Here is a 16,846-nt window from a genome sequence, read left to right on the forward strand (position 1 = left end):
CCCGGTGGCCCCCTGGGCGCTGGACAGTCCCAGCTCTGGGACTGACATATGAGTGCCAACCGCTCCCCCAAAGCACGCAGCGCCGGCCCCTCCTCCGAGCCGGCGGGGCCCTGGAGGCCGCTGGAGAGGAAGCTGGGGGAGGGGACGGCCGGCTGGACAGGAAGTGGGTAGGGCTGGCGTCCCCCTCCTCTCCACCCCTGTTGGGGCCCCTCAGGGTGGAGGCGGGGCTGGGGCTGGCCAGGCCCTTCCCTTCCTCTTGGCGCGTCTGGAACCCCAGCGGTTCCCGACTTCCCTCCTGCCTGCAGGCCTGAGTGTGTGTGTGTGTGGGGGCGGGGGGCGTTCGTTCTGCGGGGCGGCCTCTGAGAGAGGCATAATGGGGGGTCCGCCGGAAGCGAGAGGCGGTGTCTCCGTCAAGACACATACCACACAGGAAACCTGAGTGCACAACCACACAACACAGGTCCCGATCCACCCACGCACGGAGGTACACGCGCACACGCACGTGTGCACACAACCTGACGCTGTGTCACTTGGCCCCACACAACCGCTGCGGACACAACACTGCGGTAGAGCCAAGGACAGTTGCCCAGACAGCGACCTTTCACTGGGTGCCTGCCAATCCCCCAGGCACAACGACGCACACATGCCCTCACACACACTCGCGGTTGCATACGATAAAAAAAGAATACCCATGGCAGCCATTCCAGACCTGGATTCACAACTGGAACACCTTCCCCCGCCCCAGCCCACACATGTCTGCTCACACAACTTACAAGGACCCTGGCAGACAGGCCCCCACCAGGCACCCCTGCCCTCTAGTGTCCTCATCTCGGTGTCCGCCTTCACCTCCCCTGCACGCTCCCTTGGGGAAGAAGGGCTCCAAGAGGAGGAATGAGACAGCTGCTCTCTGCACCCTTTATTCCTGACAAGAGGCAATTAGAGGTCGGATGTGCCCCAATTTACAGCTGGCAACACTGAGCCTGAAAAGCGGAGCCAGCCAGAGTGACCCTACTATTGACAGAGGGTATGTCTGTAAAGTAGTGCAGGGTGCCTCCCAGAATTTGGCCTGGGTATCCCAGGAGCATTGCTTTTATGTTGCGTGGCTGTGTGCTGTGGGTAGCCGTGGGTATCCACAGGCTCAGTGAGACCCCATGATTGTGTGTGGATCCCTCGGGAGGCTGCAGTGAAGTGTCCCAGGTGACTCCGAGTAGCTGCGTGGGCTCATTCTCCAGCTGTTGGAAGCTGTGGCGTGGCTGTGCCTACACGTGTCTCTGTGTGGCTGTGTGCCTATGTCAGCGATAGGCTGTGTTTCACTGTTCTGTGACAGCTACTATAGGAGTCATGTGTACTTGTGTGTGACGGCATGTCCCTAGGCCAGTTAGGTATGGAAATGATACACCCAGTGTGACTTCTCGTAGCCTTATGGACTCAGTAGTTGTTCTAGTGTCTGTGCAGACTCGAGTGTGTCCTGGGTTTGAGAGTGTAGTTACAACTGAGTGTGTGGCTGTGCGAGTTTGGTGGCTGGTCCTATCTGGGGAGTGTATGTACAGCCGAGATCAGCCGTATCCTGCTGTGCATCTCCTGGTGGCCTTCCTAACTCGTGCCTCGCATGAGTCTAGCCGCCCCCCCCCCTCGGGCGGGCACTGCGCGTGCGCGCTCGGCCCACGATCCCGACAGTGGGACCCACCCGTGCACTCGCCATCGCCCCTTTAAGAGCGGCGCCCGCGGGCGGCGGGGAGGTGGCGGGCGAGGGCGCGCGCGCGGCAGGAGGAGGGGGCGCGCGCTTCCCGGAACAGCCCGCGCAGAAGGAAGAGAGGAAGAAAATAAACCCGTGGGTAAAGCTAGAGCTGCTGCTGCCGCTGCCGCCGCCGCGGCCGTGTGGAGCTCCCCCGCGCGGATGATGCCTGTGGTGCCCGCGCGGGGCTCAGGGCGTTGAGGCCCGAGGCGCGGGGTAGCTATGGCTACGGCAAGCGCCGCCAGCGGCGCCGCCTGACAGGTGTGGGCCCTGGTGGCGGCGGCTTGGAGCAGCATGTACGCCAAGGGGGGCAAGGGCTCGGCCGTGCCCTCCGACAGCCAGGCCCGCGAGAAGTGAGTCGGGGACCGGGGGCAGGACTCCGCGGTCGCGCGGCTTCCGTGGGCCCCAACGCTGGCGGGCATCGCGCGGGCACGTGGGCGCGGGTTGCCCGGCGTGCGGATCCCGAGCGCGCTCGAGGGGCCACGAGATTTGCAGGGGCGTGCGAGACCCGAGTACCTCGAGGGGTCGCGAGATCTGTGGGAGTGCGCTAGACCCAAGGGGCATCAGGGGTCGCGGGATTTGAAGGGGCGCGCGAGACTCAGGGCTTGAGGGACGCAGAGTCGTGAGGTTTGAAGGGAAGCGCGAGACCTGAGAGGGCATGAGAGTTAAAGGGGTGCGGGAGCCCCTAGGGGCGCGAGATTTGAGGGGGCGCGAGGCACTCGTGAGAGACTCGAGGGGTCGAGATTTGCGGGGATGCGCGAGATTCAAGGGTGCGAGATTTGAGGGAGGCGCTTGATATCCTAACGGGACTGGAGGGTCGAGAGACTTCCCAGACAGTGGTGACTTGGATGAGTGAGGTTGCATGCGCGCGGGATAGCGATCCCGGCTGCTTCCCGGATCCTCCAGGGAGTTTCCGGGCCGAGTGAGACTGGCCTCTCTAGAACCCCGGCGCCTCGGGAAGAGCTTGAGAGGAGAGGAGAGCTTGAGGGGTGCCGGCCCTACCTGCTCCTAGCCACCTGTCTGCTGGGCAACTGGGTGGGGCCCATAGGAACACCGTAGGGCTCAGTCCTGGGGCGAGGCCCCTGGACGGCAGAGGCCACAAGCACCCCCTCTTATTCTGAGCGTGGTGCTGGGCTGTGGTACCAGGTGCTCTTGGGCTGGTAGGCAGACAGGTACCTAACTCCCAGACTTGGAAATTGGGGCTGGGGGCTCTCAGAAATGGGAACTCAGTCTAGGGCAGAGAGGCTCATTCCAAAGGTGATACTGCCACTTACCTGCTTTGTGGCTTTGGGTGAGGGAGCGCCCCTCTCCTAGGCTCACTTTCCTTTCCTTAGAAATGCAAATTAGTGTCATCCCTTAGGATTGGGGAGGATTTGAAAGGTCTGGAAGCTGTGACCTTCCAACAGCAAGGACACCCAGTGGCTTGCGGTATTGTTAAAGTGCCAGGGAAACGGGCCTGCACAGGAGGGAAAGCTTTTGATGGCTGATGGCCAATGGCCGATTCCCAGGATCCTAAGATGTCCAACTACCTAGAGTGGCCTTGGTGGGAAACAGGCTGCAAGAGCAGAGAGGAGCCTAGGTCATTCTGGAGGGTGTCTCCTAATGATGCTCCTTGAGAGCCAGGCCAGGAGTGAGGACTTGTATGCCTGGGCGGTGAAGAGGAGCTCTAGATGTGGGCTTACTGCACCTCTCTCCTCTCTGGCCTTAGGTGACAATCCCCTCCCCCCACCTCCCCCCTTGTCTTTCACACAGACAGGTGTCCATTCTCTGCCTAGCTTTGGGGTCATTTTGGAGAAGAGATTCTTCTTGCCAGAAGATGTTAGGCAGCTAACAGCCTTTCCAGGCCTCTTAGCCCATCTGTTATAAGGTTATGCTTCATTTCCAGGCACTAAGCACGAAGAGTTTTTGAAACTGGTACCTGGCTACTGCCCAGGTTGGAAGAAGGGTGTGTCTGGCTTGGCTGCACCACCCCTGGGGATCCTGGCATGTCCCTGGCTATCCTCCTACACAGGTTTTTGGGTCTGGGGGCTACCTCTTGCCCAGCAGGAATAATTCACTTATTCAACAGTTGTGTGCTGGTCTGCATCTAGGGTGGAGTGCGGTGGTTGGGAAGATAGATCTAGGCCCCGAAGACTCCCACATCCTAGCAGGGAGGCAGGTCTCTTTACTTGGGCAAATGGATAGGAGGCCAAGCAGAAGGATGATCTCAAGATAGTCTATGAAGAAAACAAAGTGGGAAAATAAGTGATAGTGAAGTATGAAGGGTCAGTCAGGTGTGCAGACACCTGGAAGAAGAGCAGCAACTGAGGGCACACCAAGTGCAAGGGCCCTGGGGTGAGGTCTGGCAAAGGAGCTGGGGTTGTTGCTATGGGTAGGGGGAAAGGCAGCCCACGAGGGCACCGTATGGGCCAAAGAGGCTTGTGTGTGTGAGTACGCTCTGGCTCCTGTGTGGACTAGGTTTCACAGGGGGTTGGGAGTAGAGGCCAGGATGACCTGGGGGAGAGCTGCTGATGGCAGCTTAGGTACGGCCATGGAGATCAGAAAACAGAGAGAATCAGAAGTTTGAGCTGCTGGCGATGGGGTTGGGAGTTGAGTTTTGACCTTGTCAGACGTCTCAGGAGAGATTTTATTCTTTGAACCTGGCCTCACTCTTGGAGCTGGAGAGGGGGTTATCCAAACACTGGATGGTTGCATCCCCCTGTTTCACTGGTGAGGCCGCTGGGACCTGGAGAGGAAGTGACCTGCCAGTTTCACCAGTTCTGAACGCAGAGAACACTAGAGGGACTGGCTGGCTGCTCTGAGCATGTTTCCCCACATGAAGTGTAGCCTGCCAGCCTTGCAGGATTCTCACAAGGACTGGGTGAGATACTGCAGGCAGGGTACTCCTAGCAGGCAGCCACCAACCGAGCCACTTCCTGTCTCTGGGCCTCGGTTTCCTTCTCTGTGAAATGGGGTGAGGGGGTTGTACTGCTCAAGTCCTTGGCACCCTGGGACTGTGTTTTCCTCTCTTTCCTTCTCCTGAGCCCCTCCGACTCCCCATCTCAAAATGGCATCTGAGCAAGATTGCCCCAGAAACAGACACTTACTGTGGGTCCCTGCTCTCAAGGGTGCACAGCAAAGTCCGGGAAGTACAATAATGGGGTGGCCTGGAGGGCAAGAGGGAGGCTCGGGTCCAAGTGGGCTGCCTGCAGCAAGACCCAGCCTCTCCTGTAAATAGTAAACATTCTGAGCCTAGGGGGAAGCCCATGAGCAACTGTCACCCAGAACTAACTAGTGCTTGTATTTGCTGGTTGGTTTTGGGTCTTTTAAAATTAGGGATAAAGATAGCAGGAACAGTTGGAGACTCCTTTGTCTCCTTTGTATCTCTCCCCCAGAGCTCCAGAAGCCCTGCCTTGGTGAATCGAAGGAAGAGGTCTAAACATCTGCTGTGTGTGCGTGTGTGTATACATATACATATGTGTATATATGTGCATATATATACATATATATGTGTGTATGTACATATACATATATATGTATACACACACACACTCTGGAGAACTTTAAGTGCTGCCAAGTGGGTTTAGAACAGTTTCATAAATGACGACCATAGCCAGTGTTATTGGGCATCTCATGTTTTTCCCTTGGGATCGGTTTGAGATGGCAAATAGCCCAGCAGTTGAGAGAGTCACTGCGTGTCTGTCTCACTTCTCAGTGTGGCCATGGCATTCTTGTTGCGGGGGTCATGGATCAGAGGTTCTGGAGGAAGGACCCCTCCCCTCCCCAGCTAAGTCCTGGAGGCGCAGCAGAGCCAGTGGACACAGGGGAGCCTATGGGGAAGGGCTTGAGAAGAGGAGGCATCTGGGGAGGGAATGGAAGGTGGGGGAAGGCCAGGGTAGAATTCGTGAGTTGGGGGTAACTGCCTGCTGGGTGGGAGAAAATCTGTAAGAGGCAGAAGCTGATAGGAGGGTGGTGAGGAAGGTGGCAAGAGATGGCTGAAGGTAGCAAAAGGAAGGTAGGAAATATGTGGGTTGGAGAGTCCCTTTGGGGGCATCAGTGGGACATGGCTGGTGGATTTGATCAAGTAGGGGAGGTGTGATGTAAGTTCATGAGTAGGGGGCATCGCCCTGCCCCCAGCAGCATGTGCATCCAGGGCCTTTAAGGGAAGGAGGGCACTAGGCAGGGAACATTCCTTACCATAATTCCTGATAATTATGGTAATTCTTGATAATTACGGTGTTTGTGCTGCATTTTAGTTCACGTGTCTCTCACATCCCATTAGATCACCACTTACCTGCACAGCCCATGTGCATCTTCTCCCTGTGAACACTCCAAGGCCAGGTACCGTTCCTTCTGGAGGGAGGGCCTCCCTGCACTGCCTCATGCTCCCTGCCGCCCACATGCCCTCTTGCAGAAGGAGGGGTGGGTCATTCGTTACATTGAGTTTTGGATCTAGAGCCCTGCCCTTCCCTGTAATGAGCTTAGAACCTGGACCATCAGGCTGAAGTCCTTCCCGGAAGACCCGAAACAACCTGGCTGAATGTCCCTGTTTCAGAACTTTTCACTGAAAACAAGAAAAACAGTCCAGAATTCCTCCCTGAAACTCAATCCTGGTAAAAATTAAAGTGCCAACTTGTAAGAGAAGTCAGCAAAACCGAGAATACTCTCTGGCTTCTCTTTGTTCTTGGGATAAAACCCCAAATCCTTAACACTGAAATAGTAAGCACCGACCTTTGCCAATGCTCAGTGACCACCTCATTTAGTTCTCCAAACATCTCAGGAGCAGGTCTGGCATCTGGGGCCCAGGTTACTCTTGTGAGCTCAGCAGGGAGGGAAAGAGACCCAATCCTTGCCCTCCTAGCTACATTCCAGTGGGGGCTGCAGGCAGTGAGCAGAGAGACATGTCAGGTGGGGATTAATTAATAAGATGATGGGTCAGGGTAGGGGTTATATGTGATAGGGAAGCCTCTGACAGGTGACAGTGGAGCCACGAAGATCTCTAGGCAGAAGTACCCAGATGGAAGAACAGCTTATGCAAAGCCCTGAGGTGGAGGGTGGCCAGTATGTGTGGTAGGGCACTGGAGGGTGTGAGTGAGGAGTGCTGTAAGGGGTGTGTGGAGACTAGAAGCTGAAAGAGAGCAGCCGTTGGAGGGGCCCTGTCAAAATCTAAGTAAGAGAGTTGGTGGCCTGTACTAGGTGTGCAGAGGACAGCATTTTCCTTAAGATTTTACCCTAAATTCAATAAGTAGTTATCTCAGGGACAACATGTGCCATATATCTACATGAATCAAGGCCAGACTACCCCGGTCAGACCACACAGGGCAGGGCAGCAGTGTGGAAGAAGCCAGTGGAGGGGCATGTCAGGTCTGGGCCTTTTGATACCAGGTGGAGAGTGGATCCGGAGTTCAGGGAGACTAGGCTGTAGTGCCCTGTGGACAGCTGTATGAAGATGTCATCGGAGTTGGAGGGAGGCTACCCAGAGAGGGGAGAAGAGAGGCCTGGGCTGAGGGGGAGAACAGGCAAAGGTGGGTTCCTAGACCTGTGTGGTGGGTCAGATGCTACCACTGCAAAGTCTAGGGCCAGGGGAGACAGAAGGTCCAGTGGGCTGGCAGCATGGAGCCCATGATGGATGTGGTAGGGCCAAGGGCCACTTCTTCAGGAGGCTCAGGGAATCCTGAGGAGAGCCTTCTGTCCCTGAGGGTTAGCTAGAGTATAGCCCATGCCCTCCCCTCACCCTGGACCCCCTGTTCTGTATTGCTTCCTGTCTCTGAGCATCTCACTCTCCAGCCTTGAGAAGGGGTGGGATCACAGGAGCGAATTGGACAGGTGAGCCTGGAGGGTGGGGGTGGGTGGGTGGGGTTCGGGCAGGAAGGTCACTGTGCTGGAGAGGGGCAGATGCTGGAGACTGCCAGAGTGGGCAGTGTCAGAATTTGGCGGGGCCTGGGCTGATGGTGCTGCCAAGAGAGGTGTGATTATGCAGTGGGGACTGCAGCCAGTCAGAGGACACACACTCAGAGCTGCAAGACTACCATGAGTCCTACCCCTCTGTGGTAGCGGACAGGGACTCCTGTCCCTTGAGTGTTTGTCACAGGGTACATGGTGTAGTGTGAGTGAGCCAAGGACATGTCTTGCCCTGGGACAGCTACTACCCAAACCCCCCAGTGGTGCCCCCTTGTCCTTGCATAGCACACTCTGTCTTCCAACTCACCATACCATATAACTTACCTTCTTGTATTGTTGCCTTACTGTCCTTCCAGGGGTACAGGGGTCTGTTGTGTTCACTGCATGAGAAAGCGCTGGGTGATTGTTGAATGAATGAATGAATGAATGAATGAATGAAAAAAAGAAAAGATGGATGGGTAGATGAAGGAAGGAAGAGGATCCAGGGCAAGGGCAGACCTGTGGGGTGGGTACTAGGGGCCAGGACAGAGGATTGGAACAACCTCAGTGAGTTCTGACTGGGAGCTGGTGGGGGTCTGATGGCATGGCTGGGATGGGAGGATCTAGGATCATGGGGCTTGGTTGGGAACGGTAGGAGAGCAGGAGCATGAATTAAAGCAAGGTTATTTTTAGTTGGGGCCATCAGCCAGGGTAGAGCAGCAGCCGAGCTGGAGGCATAGCCTCAGGCTGGCCCTTAGGGAGCTCCGAATCTCGTATCCAGACTCCCAAGCCCACCTGGGCAGTAGCCTGGAGGGCCCCATGTCAGTGGAGTGGATGGCTGGAGAATGGCTAAAGGGTGGAATCTTGTCCCTCTGCTAGCCAGTGTGGAAAATGGATAGGGGACTGGGTGGGAGATGGAGGCAGAGGTGGAGGATAGGGAGGCCTGGGAGGTGATGTGGCTAGGCAGACCTCCTTGTATAGCCCAAAGAGACTGCTGCTGGTTGACAGTTGGCTCATGCTCTTGGGTAGGCAGCAGCCGAGTTGGTGTGTCCAGGGGTACCGTGCACTGTGGGTATTTGGCAGCCGAGTGGCACTGCTGGCCTCGTCTCCTCTCCCCACGTGCACTGCCCCAGACTCTCCCTGGGGGCTCCTATGGAGAAGTTGCAGCACTGATAGTTGGCAGGCACCTATCCCAAGGAAGACGATGGGGCCCAGGCATATCTGGGGGAGGAAGGCCTCAGGGAGGGAGGGCCCTTTCCTTACTCAGCAGGCAAGGCTGGGAGTGAGTGAGGTATTGGCCTTGGGTACATGGCTCAGGGTACGTACGTGCTGGAAGACTCTATGTAGTGCATGTAGTGCACAATCTGAAATGACTCCCACGAGCCTTCTGCCTCCCTGGGGCCAAGGCTGCTCTGGGGTCCTCGCATCAACAAGATAGGGCTAGGAATTGATCCATGAAGGAGTGTTGGACTGACCAGAATTCGGCCTGCATGTGGGAAGTCGGGGACTGCTGCCACTGTCGCCTAGAGGAGGGGCCTGCAGGCTGGGTGTCGATGGCTGTACAGGAGTCGGTCAGGCTGAACAACTTGTGAGGATGCCATCTCCTGTGAGAGGTGGGGGAGATGGGGAGGATGAGGGGACCAAATGGGGGCAGTGAATGAGGCTGGAGGTGGATGCGATGAGGGCTCACTGTGGGCCTTCTGCCCCTCATCTCCACCTGCCCATCTGCCTGGCCTGAGAGCCTGAGCCGTCCCCACCCTGCCCGCAGGTTGGCACTGTATGTGTATGAGTACCTGCTGCATGTCGGTGCCCAGAAGTCAGCCCAGACCTTCCTGTCTGAGGTAAGCTGGCCTGGACACACCCCAGGGTCCTCTTCTCCCAGTTTCCATCGGTGCTCCAGTGGTGGTATTGGATGTCCCCTCTTGATGGCCCTGAGAACTGAGGGCTGGGGTGGGTCTGGGCCCATGGCCGGCATACAAGCCCCTATTTGTCCATCCACTGCTCCTGTACTCACCTAGTTGTCTGCTCCCAGCTCCCATTCTTTGGTCCACTGGTCCTGCCCTGTGTTCTCTGCCTGAGGTAAGGCAGAATCATGTGGGCGGCGGCCCCTCACCTGCCTTCCCTCTCCTCTGCAGATCCGCTGGGAGAAGAACATCACGCTGGGGGAGCCCCCAGGCTTCCTGCATTCCTGGTGGTGGTGCGTGCAGGGCTGGCATGGACAGACCATGGAGGGGGCTGGGTGGGGGCGCATGGGGAAACCATTATCCCCCCTGCCGCCCACAGTGTGTTCTGGGACTTGTACTGTGCAGCACCTGACCGCAGAGAGGCATGTGAGCACTCGAGTGAGGCCAAGGCCTTCCAGGACTACGTGAGTCCCACCCCAGGGACAGGCACTGGCAGGGAGGTGGGGCCTGGGGGAGGCTTTGTCGCCTGGGCCTGGTTTACCATGGGCTGGGCAAAGGGTCACTCACAGGATGGTAGAGGCTCATTCCACTGCACTGCAGCCCCCACACCTTCCTGAGGCCAACTCCTCTCCCCCTTCACTTAGCCCAGTGGTCCAGGGTAGACACTGCAGCTCCTACCTCCACCACTACCTCTCCTCTGCCACCCCAGCCTTTCTGAGCCTCCCGAAGTGGGAGCCCGGCCCCCACTGGGGATGCTGGGGGTGGCTGATAGCGCTTAGGCCACTTTCTGACCTTGCTATGTGACTAGGGCTGTGACTTACTGTTTTGGCTTCGGTTTCCCTCCCAGTCGAGTGGGGGGATGTGTGGGGTATGTGGCATCAGAGGCTTGTCTAGAGAGGGGCCTGGGTGGCATCTTGTCAGGGGAACAGATGGCAGCCCCCTGCCTTTATCCGCTTGACTCTGGCCCCTCAGAGAGGTCGATTACAGGTCAGGGAGAACCTGGGGGACAGGGGCTGTGGGTCTGATGGGGAAGCAGCGGCTCAGGGGGAGTTCCCCCTTTCCACTCTTCTCCTTGTGCTCCAGCTCTTCAGCTGGTGCCCTCACCTCTTCCCCTTGGGCCTCTCCAGGCTGGCTGCCTCCACTATCTGCAGTGGCACCTGAGCGCAGGCCTCTGCAGGGCCAGGGTGCAGCTGTGAGGGGTGAGGGGGTTCACCACATCCCTGAAGTCACCCCGTGCACGCTGTACACGCATGCATGGGAGCCAGGGTCTCTGCTCTTCGCCCCCATCAGGCTTCATTGTGCATTTGCCGTCCTCGTGTTCTGGTGTCACCAGAACTGTCTGGAGCTGTGCGTGCCTGATGCCTTGTGGGCCCTTCCCTGCACCTCTCTGGTGTCCCTGGGGGAGTTCCCCTTCCGATCTCTCATCTCTCACAGTGCCCCCTGCAGTGCCCCAGCTGGAGTCTGGCCTCCCTGAAGGGCGGGGCTCAAGAGCTCCATGTTGGCAGCTCAGTGCTTCCCAGTGAGTGCCGGTTTACCATGGCAGCGGGGCGTGTAGGGGGAGCTGGAGCGGGCACCGTGGGCCAGGGGCACACACTGGGTAACAGGTTCCTACAACTGCCACTCCAGGTGGGGGTGCTTTGTCTGTCTCCCCGACCCTCCCAGCTCTGGGTTACCTTGGCGTCTCCAGGAAACAGGAGCAAGCCCAGCCCGTAATCATGGCAACGCAGGCCAGCGCCTCTGGGTGGATTGACATGGGGGTGTCCAGTTCCAGCCTCATGCCAGGGAGGGTGGGCTGGTCGTGCATTAACCCTTCAGCGCCTAGAATTGGGGAGCCGCAGGGATGAGGGGTACCCTGTCTTATCTCTACCCTCACAACTCGTGGGCTAGATCTAGGTGTGCAGCTGCCCCCACCTCAGCCTTCTCCCACCAGGAAACACTCTGACGCCTGCTATGGCTCAGAAAGGTGGCTGCTCCCCCCACTCTGCCCTCTCTATGGGGTAGGCAGTGGAGGGTAGACACACTCAGGGCTCAGAGGTGTCCCCCTCCAGCTACTCGGGCAAGCACCTGCCTGGGTAGCTGCTCCATGCCATGGGGCTGTGTGTGAAGAATGAGACAGAGGCAGGAGGGACCCACACAGCTGAGAAGGGGCTGAGAACTTTGTCCCCTGCCCCAGGGTCCCATGGGCTGTCAGATGACTTGTGCTGGGAGTTCTCAGCCACAGTAGGCCTGGGGAAGCTCCTCCTGGTACCCCTAGCTTGGGGCCTGGCAGGAATCTTTTAGAGGCTGACCTTTGAAGAGCAGGAAGGGAGCCTGGCTGTAGGCTGTAGTCCCGCTGAGGGAGGGGTGTGTCTGTAGGGGCCCCTTACCCCACTCCTGTAGGGCAGGAAGTGCTGTGTGATTGTGCTGTGGGCAAGTGCTTAACCCCTCTGAGCCCAAATGGCTGCAGTTCCAGAAATTCCTGAGTGCCCTGTGTGCTGGCTTTCACCAGCCCCTGGGACAACTGTGACCAGGACAGACTATCCCCTTCCTTCTTAGGCCTGATGGGGGAGGGCAGGTGATGCAGACAGCCAGGAGTCAAAAGGCCCTGGGAAAAGTGCTCCCTGTCTCCTCAATGTCCTTACCCATCCTTTGCTGTGTTCCCTCTGTGCTGTAGACTAACCCTTTTCCCCTGCTCTGTGAGCCCCAAAGGCTGACAAGCCTGGGACTTAGAACCAACTAGAGGAAGTGACCTGTCAGCCTGCCCCCTGCCAGCTCGGGCCTGCCACCAGCATCTCTGCCCTTGGCCCACAATGGAACACCCTTCTGGCACCTTCTCCCCTCCTCCATCTGAAAAAAGGTTTGGGGCCTGGAGACAGAACCTAGGGAGTCCTGCTCTTCCCTTCCTCCCGGAGGGGCAGGGAAATGGTCTGTGCTGAAGCTCCAAGGAGCCTCAAAGAGGAAGGTTCATCTTGAAGCTGCCAACTGATCTTTTGTCTGTTTATTTGGGGAATGTTGGGTAGAGCTGGGGGTCCAGCTAAGCTGCCTTACCAGCCAGAGGACACAGGGTGGTTGGAAGGGTCAAGGGTGGGAGACTGTGCCCCAACCACAGGAAGCTGGATTCAGACAGAACCAGCCAGTGCTGGATGGCTGAGTGCATGTCAGTCCTGGGTGGTTGGCATTTTAGACTCCCACAATCCTCAGGCTCAGGACTTTGGGTGCTGAGATTTCTGGATCCCTGTCCTTCCTGGGTTATGGGCTTAGCCCAGCTGGGCCCTGACTACCTCCAGAGTCTCAGGTGCAGCAAGGAAGCAGAGCCCCTACTGAGGCCACCCAGTGAATCTGAATTTGTGGTCATGTCAGGGTTGATAAATGGGGTTGGAAGGGGGAACAGCTGTTCTGTCACCTAGAGGACCCTCTAGGCATCCTATGTGTGGTCAGAGGGTCAGATGGCCTGGGTTCCCTGTTCTGTGGGACAGGCTACTTGAGAGGATGAAACACTGGGGCAGGAAGTGGCCTGACCTAGCCCTCAAGTCTCCCCTACCCCTCCAGAGCGCTGCAGCTGCCCCCAGCCCTGTGATGGGGAGCATGGGCCCCAACGATGCAATGGCAGCAGGTCCCATGGCACCTGGCTTCTTCCAGGTACAGCCAGAGCTGGGGCCCCTTGTCCCTTAACCCTGTGCACATGTGTTGAAGGGTGACAGATGTGGGCAGTGACGGGGATGGAAGTCCCATGTTGGGAGAGGCCTTGAGATGGGCAAGCTATAGTTGGGTGGGAGTGTGTGGGTGCAGTGGGGAAACACATGTGGGCCCCGGTGGGGCTGGCAAGGGTATGGAGGGTGTGGCCATAGTGCCTGGGCTGCAGTACAGGGGAGGGTGGGGTCTCTGTGCACTTGACCTGTGGGTGTGCTTGCCAGGGTGCCTGGGTCTGCAGAGCATAGCTCTGTGAGCCAGCCTCCTGCCTGTGACCCCTCCCATAGGGGGCGCACCCAGTCTTGCAGATGGGTGTCCCACCCTCTTGCCTCCTTGGTGTCTCATCCCCAGTCAGGCTCAGTAGGGCCCCCAGGAAACAGCTTCAGGTGATCTTGCTCTTCCCAAACCACCTGGTTCTGTACTCCTAGGGCCCCCCTGGCTCCCAGCCGCCCTCCCACAACCTCAACGCCCCCATGATGGGGCCTCATGTTCAGGTAAGGACCTGTGATGCTCCGCCCCTTCGCCCACACACTCCCTGGCCCTCTGCACTTGCATGCACCAGGAGCCAGTTGTGGTTTGCTGGCTTGGCCTGGAGGAGAGGGCAAGCCAGGCTAGTGGCCTGGGCGCAGCAGGAACTGGGTAGCTTTGAGGGAGATGAACAGGTCGGGGGAGGTGCTGACCCCCAGCCCACCTTTTCCAGCCCTTCATGTCACCGCGGTTCCCAGGGGGCCCCCGGCCCACCCTGCGGATGCCGAGTCAGGTGAGAGAGGGAAAATGGGAAGGGGGGCAGGAGCTGGGCTGGGGTGGAGGCACCCACACTCAGTGCTGCCACACCCCCTCCACAGCCTCCTGTGGGCCTCCCTGGCTCCCAGCCCCTCCTCCCTGGCGCCATGGACCCCTCCCCACGTGCTCAGGGTGAGTAGGGAAGCTCTAGCTGGTGTCCCCCTACCACCTTCAGGACCCCAGCTTTAAGTGTCCTGTCCCTGCTGCCTCATGTTGCAGACCCCCCACCTAAGCGCATGTTCTTACTGGGGAGTTGTCCCGGCCTGAGATACCTTCTTTCTGCCCTCACCCCAGGGCATCCGAGCATGGGCCCAATGCAAAGGGTGACTCCTCCACGGGGCATGGCCAACGTCGGGCCCCAGGTAAGGGGTGGGCCCAAGTGGGGGGCTTCAAGGGTTCTCTCCTCTGGGCGTGTACTCACAGCCCTTTCATCTTCACAGAGCTATGGAGGTGGCATGCGGCCCCCACCCAATTCCCTCACTGGCCCAGGCCTGCCCACAATGAACATGTAAGGCCCTAAGGGACCCTAGGAATATGCCCATGGGGGCCACCCAGCTTCTTGGGTTGGATCTACACAACAGCCTGGAATATTGTTTATTCCACTGTTAGGTGGGGAAACTGAGGCCCAAAGGCCAGTGAGTGAAGGGTTGGGACTTCCAAGTAATTGCTGCTTAGCCAACATCTGCTGTGGGGGCCTGACTGGTTTTCCAGTGGGGCGGGGTGTGTGTGGGAATGCTGCCTGGTCCAGCCTCCAGGTTCCACCCATGGTCTCTTACAGGGGTTCTGGAGTACGGGGCCCTTGGGCCAGCCCTAGTGGCAACTCAGTGAGTAGAGGAATGTGGAGTGGGGGGTGGGTTAGGTTAGGGATGTGAGGGGTACAATGGGCAGATTGCTCACACTGCCCCTTTCCCTAGATCCCCTATTCCTCCTCGTCCCCCAGCAGCTACACGGTGAGTGGGGTGAGTGGGGCCGAGAATGGGCCACCAGGTGGGGTGGGGTGGGCAGTTGTTGGATGGTAGATGGGGGGCCTTTCTCACCTTCTCTCCCTCTGTGCACAGGGACCCCCAGGAGGAGGTGGGCCCCCTGGAACACCCATCATGCCCAGCCCTGGAGGTAGTAGGGCCTGAGTGGGGGCATGGCGAGGGGTGTGCTTGGGGGCCTCCCTCACGCCCTACTGCATCCTTTCCCCAGACTCCACCAACTCCAGCGAGAACATGTATACCATCATGAACCCCATGGGGCCAAGCACTGGCAGAGCTAATGTAAGTAGGGAGCTGCGGGGTGGTGCCGCTGGAGGCAGTGGCTCAAATCCCACTCTACGGTTCTGCTCACAGTTCCCGCTCGGCCCCGGCTCCGAGGGCCCCATGGCCGCTATGAGTGCACTGGAACCTCACCACGTGAACGGATCCCTGGGTGAGTGGGTAGCCTGGACGCTCTCCTCCTGAGTTGTTCCATGAGCCTCTTGCGCCCCCTGGCGGCCTCCCCTGCCCCTTCACCTGTGTTCCCTGTGGGGGCGTCTGGGTCGTGCCAATCCTCCGTGGGCGGTTCAGTGACAATGGGTTGCTCTGGGGGAGGGTCCAGCAACTAAGCCGTGAGAACTCTTGGTTGGCAGCCAGCGCTGATCCCCCTCCCGGCCCTCTGCCCAGGATCTCCAGCGGGTTGGCCCAAGGGAGGGGGTGCCCAGCCGCTGGAGGAGTCAAGAGGTCTATAGACCCTGGGCTCGGGGGTGGAGGGGTGAGCCCGGTGCAGACGCATCTGAACTGTGTGTCCTCGTGTGTCTGTCGTCCACAGGCTCGGGCGACATGGATGGGTTGCCAAAGGTGAGGGGCTGAACTCGGGTGGGGCAAGGGTTCGGGGCGGGCCGAATAAGGGGCCTGACTGGCCGGCGGGAATCGCACACTCACCTCGGCCGCCCCCAGAGCTCCCCCAGCGCCGTGGCCGGCCTTAGCACTGCCCCAGGCACCCCGCGGGACGATGGCGAGATGGCGGCCGCAGGGACCTTCCTGCACCCGTTCCCGAGCGAAAGCGTAAGCGACTGCGTCGACTCCCCACCCGCGGCGGCGTCGGGCCGGAGGGGCCTGGCGGGCAGGCCCCGGCGGGGCGGCCGGGGGGCCAGAGCAAGACCGTGACCGCGGCGGGCCAGGTGGGGGGGCAGCCGCGGCATCCTTCCCCTTCCCTCCCCTCCCCCGCCCTGGTCTCACTAGCCCCGCCCCTATCCTGCCCCTATTCTGAGACCCATGCCCCAGGGTGGCCTCACCTCCTTAACTTTGATACCTGCTCCCTCCCCTTCTTTCCACCTCCGCCCAGACCCATCTGTTTTTTGGGGGGGAGGGGAGGGGTTGGTCCCAGCCTAGGGCAGAGCTGAGCCCGCTCTGCGCGCCACCCCCCCATTTCTCTGCAGTACTCGCCTGGGATGACCATGAGCGTGTGATGGGGCAGCAGCCCGTTGCTCACTGCCGGCCTTGGCCTCTATCCACTGTCCCTGTCAGGGGCTTGGGTGGTCTTCAGGTCAGGGTCTGAGGTCACACCTCGGGGCAACTGGACTCCTGGTCAAGGCTTGGAGGCCCCACATTAAGGACTCTCATTTTATAAAAAACACAAGGACCTCAGAGGCTCTTTCTTGTATGGGTTCTTCTCTCATTTCTATTTTGTTCTGGGGACTCCTGGGGTGGGGGGGATCTCCTTTCCCCTGGACAACCGGGATGGACCCCATTAATAAATGTAACTTGTTTTGGTTTTTGGTATTGTCTTACATTTCTTCAACTTTGGCTTGTAGCCACACCCTCCACCCTTAGTCTCAGCTTCATCTTCAGGGCTGAGGTTAGGCAAAAGCCCCAGGGGTTCTGAGGGTTGGGACAAGTTTTAAAGGGTAGGTAAGTCTACCAGGTGAAAAACT

The 16,846-nt window shown here is 58.8% G+C and overlaps 1 protein-coding gene across 12 annotated transcripts; it reads left to right on the forward strand.

Moving 5' to 3' along the window:
* Positions 1-1,725: 1,725 nt before the first annotated feature.
* Positions 1,726-16,692, forward strand: SSBP4 (single stranded DNA binding protein 4). 12 transcript variants are annotated; one of them, XM_016132363.2, is made up of 18 exons: positions 1,728-2,088; positions 9,363-9,435; positions 9,730-9,791; positions 9,904-9,962; positions 13,027-13,116; positions 13,596-13,661; positions 13,868-13,927; positions 14,013-14,082; positions 14,245-14,312; positions 14,391-14,458; positions 14,729-14,774; positions 14,865-14,909; positions 15,009-15,063; positions 15,142-15,212; positions 15,285-15,363; positions 15,742-15,770; positions 15,870-16,093; positions 16,352-16,692. In XM_016132363.2, exons 2-17 carry the CDS (start codon positions 9,374-9,376, stop codon positions 16,077-16,079), a joined length of 1,140 nt encoding a protein of 379 aa, XP_015987849.2. In that variant the 5' UTR covers positions 1,728-2,088; positions 9,363-9,373; the 3' UTR covers positions 16,080-16,093; positions 16,352-16,692. The 12 variants fall into 12 exon arrangements, with proteins under 12 accessions (XP_036090276.1, XP_015987850.2, XP_015987849.2 ...); XM_016132355.2 differs by having other exon boundaries at positions 1,736-2,088; positions 9,878-9,962; positions 15,870-15,977; XM_016132356.2 differs by having other exon boundaries at positions 1,785-2,088; positions 9,878-9,962; positions 14,865-14,900; positions 15,870-15,977; positions 16,352-16,565.
* The last annotated feature ends 154 nt before the right edge of the window (positions 16,693-16,846 follow it).

The sequence above is a fragment of the Rousettus aegyptiacus genome, unplaced genomic scaffold, assembly GCF_014176215.1.
Source record: "Rousettus aegyptiacus isolate mRouAeg1 unplaced genomic scaffold, mRouAeg1.p scaffold_m13_p_16, whole genome shotgun sequence".
Taxonomy (NCBI): Eukaryota; Metazoa; Chordata; class Mammalia; order Chiroptera; family Pteropodidae; genus Rousettus; species Rousettus aegyptiacus.

Bases quoted from the DNA above. Each gene is read 5' to 3' on its own strand.
- SSBP4 (XM_036234382.1), top strand. From the start codon at position 2,030: ATGTACGCCAAGGGGGGCAAGGGCTCGGCCGTGCCCTCCGACAGCCAG. The intron at 14,083-14,244 runs GTGAGTAGGGAA...CCCTCACCCCAG, and splicing joins CCCCTCCCCACGTGCTCAGG to GGCATCCGAGCATGGGCCCA. The intron at 14,459-14,728 runs GTAAGGCCCTAA...GGTCTCTTACAG, and splicing joins GGCCTGCCCACAATGAACAT to GGGTTCTGGAGTACGGGGCC.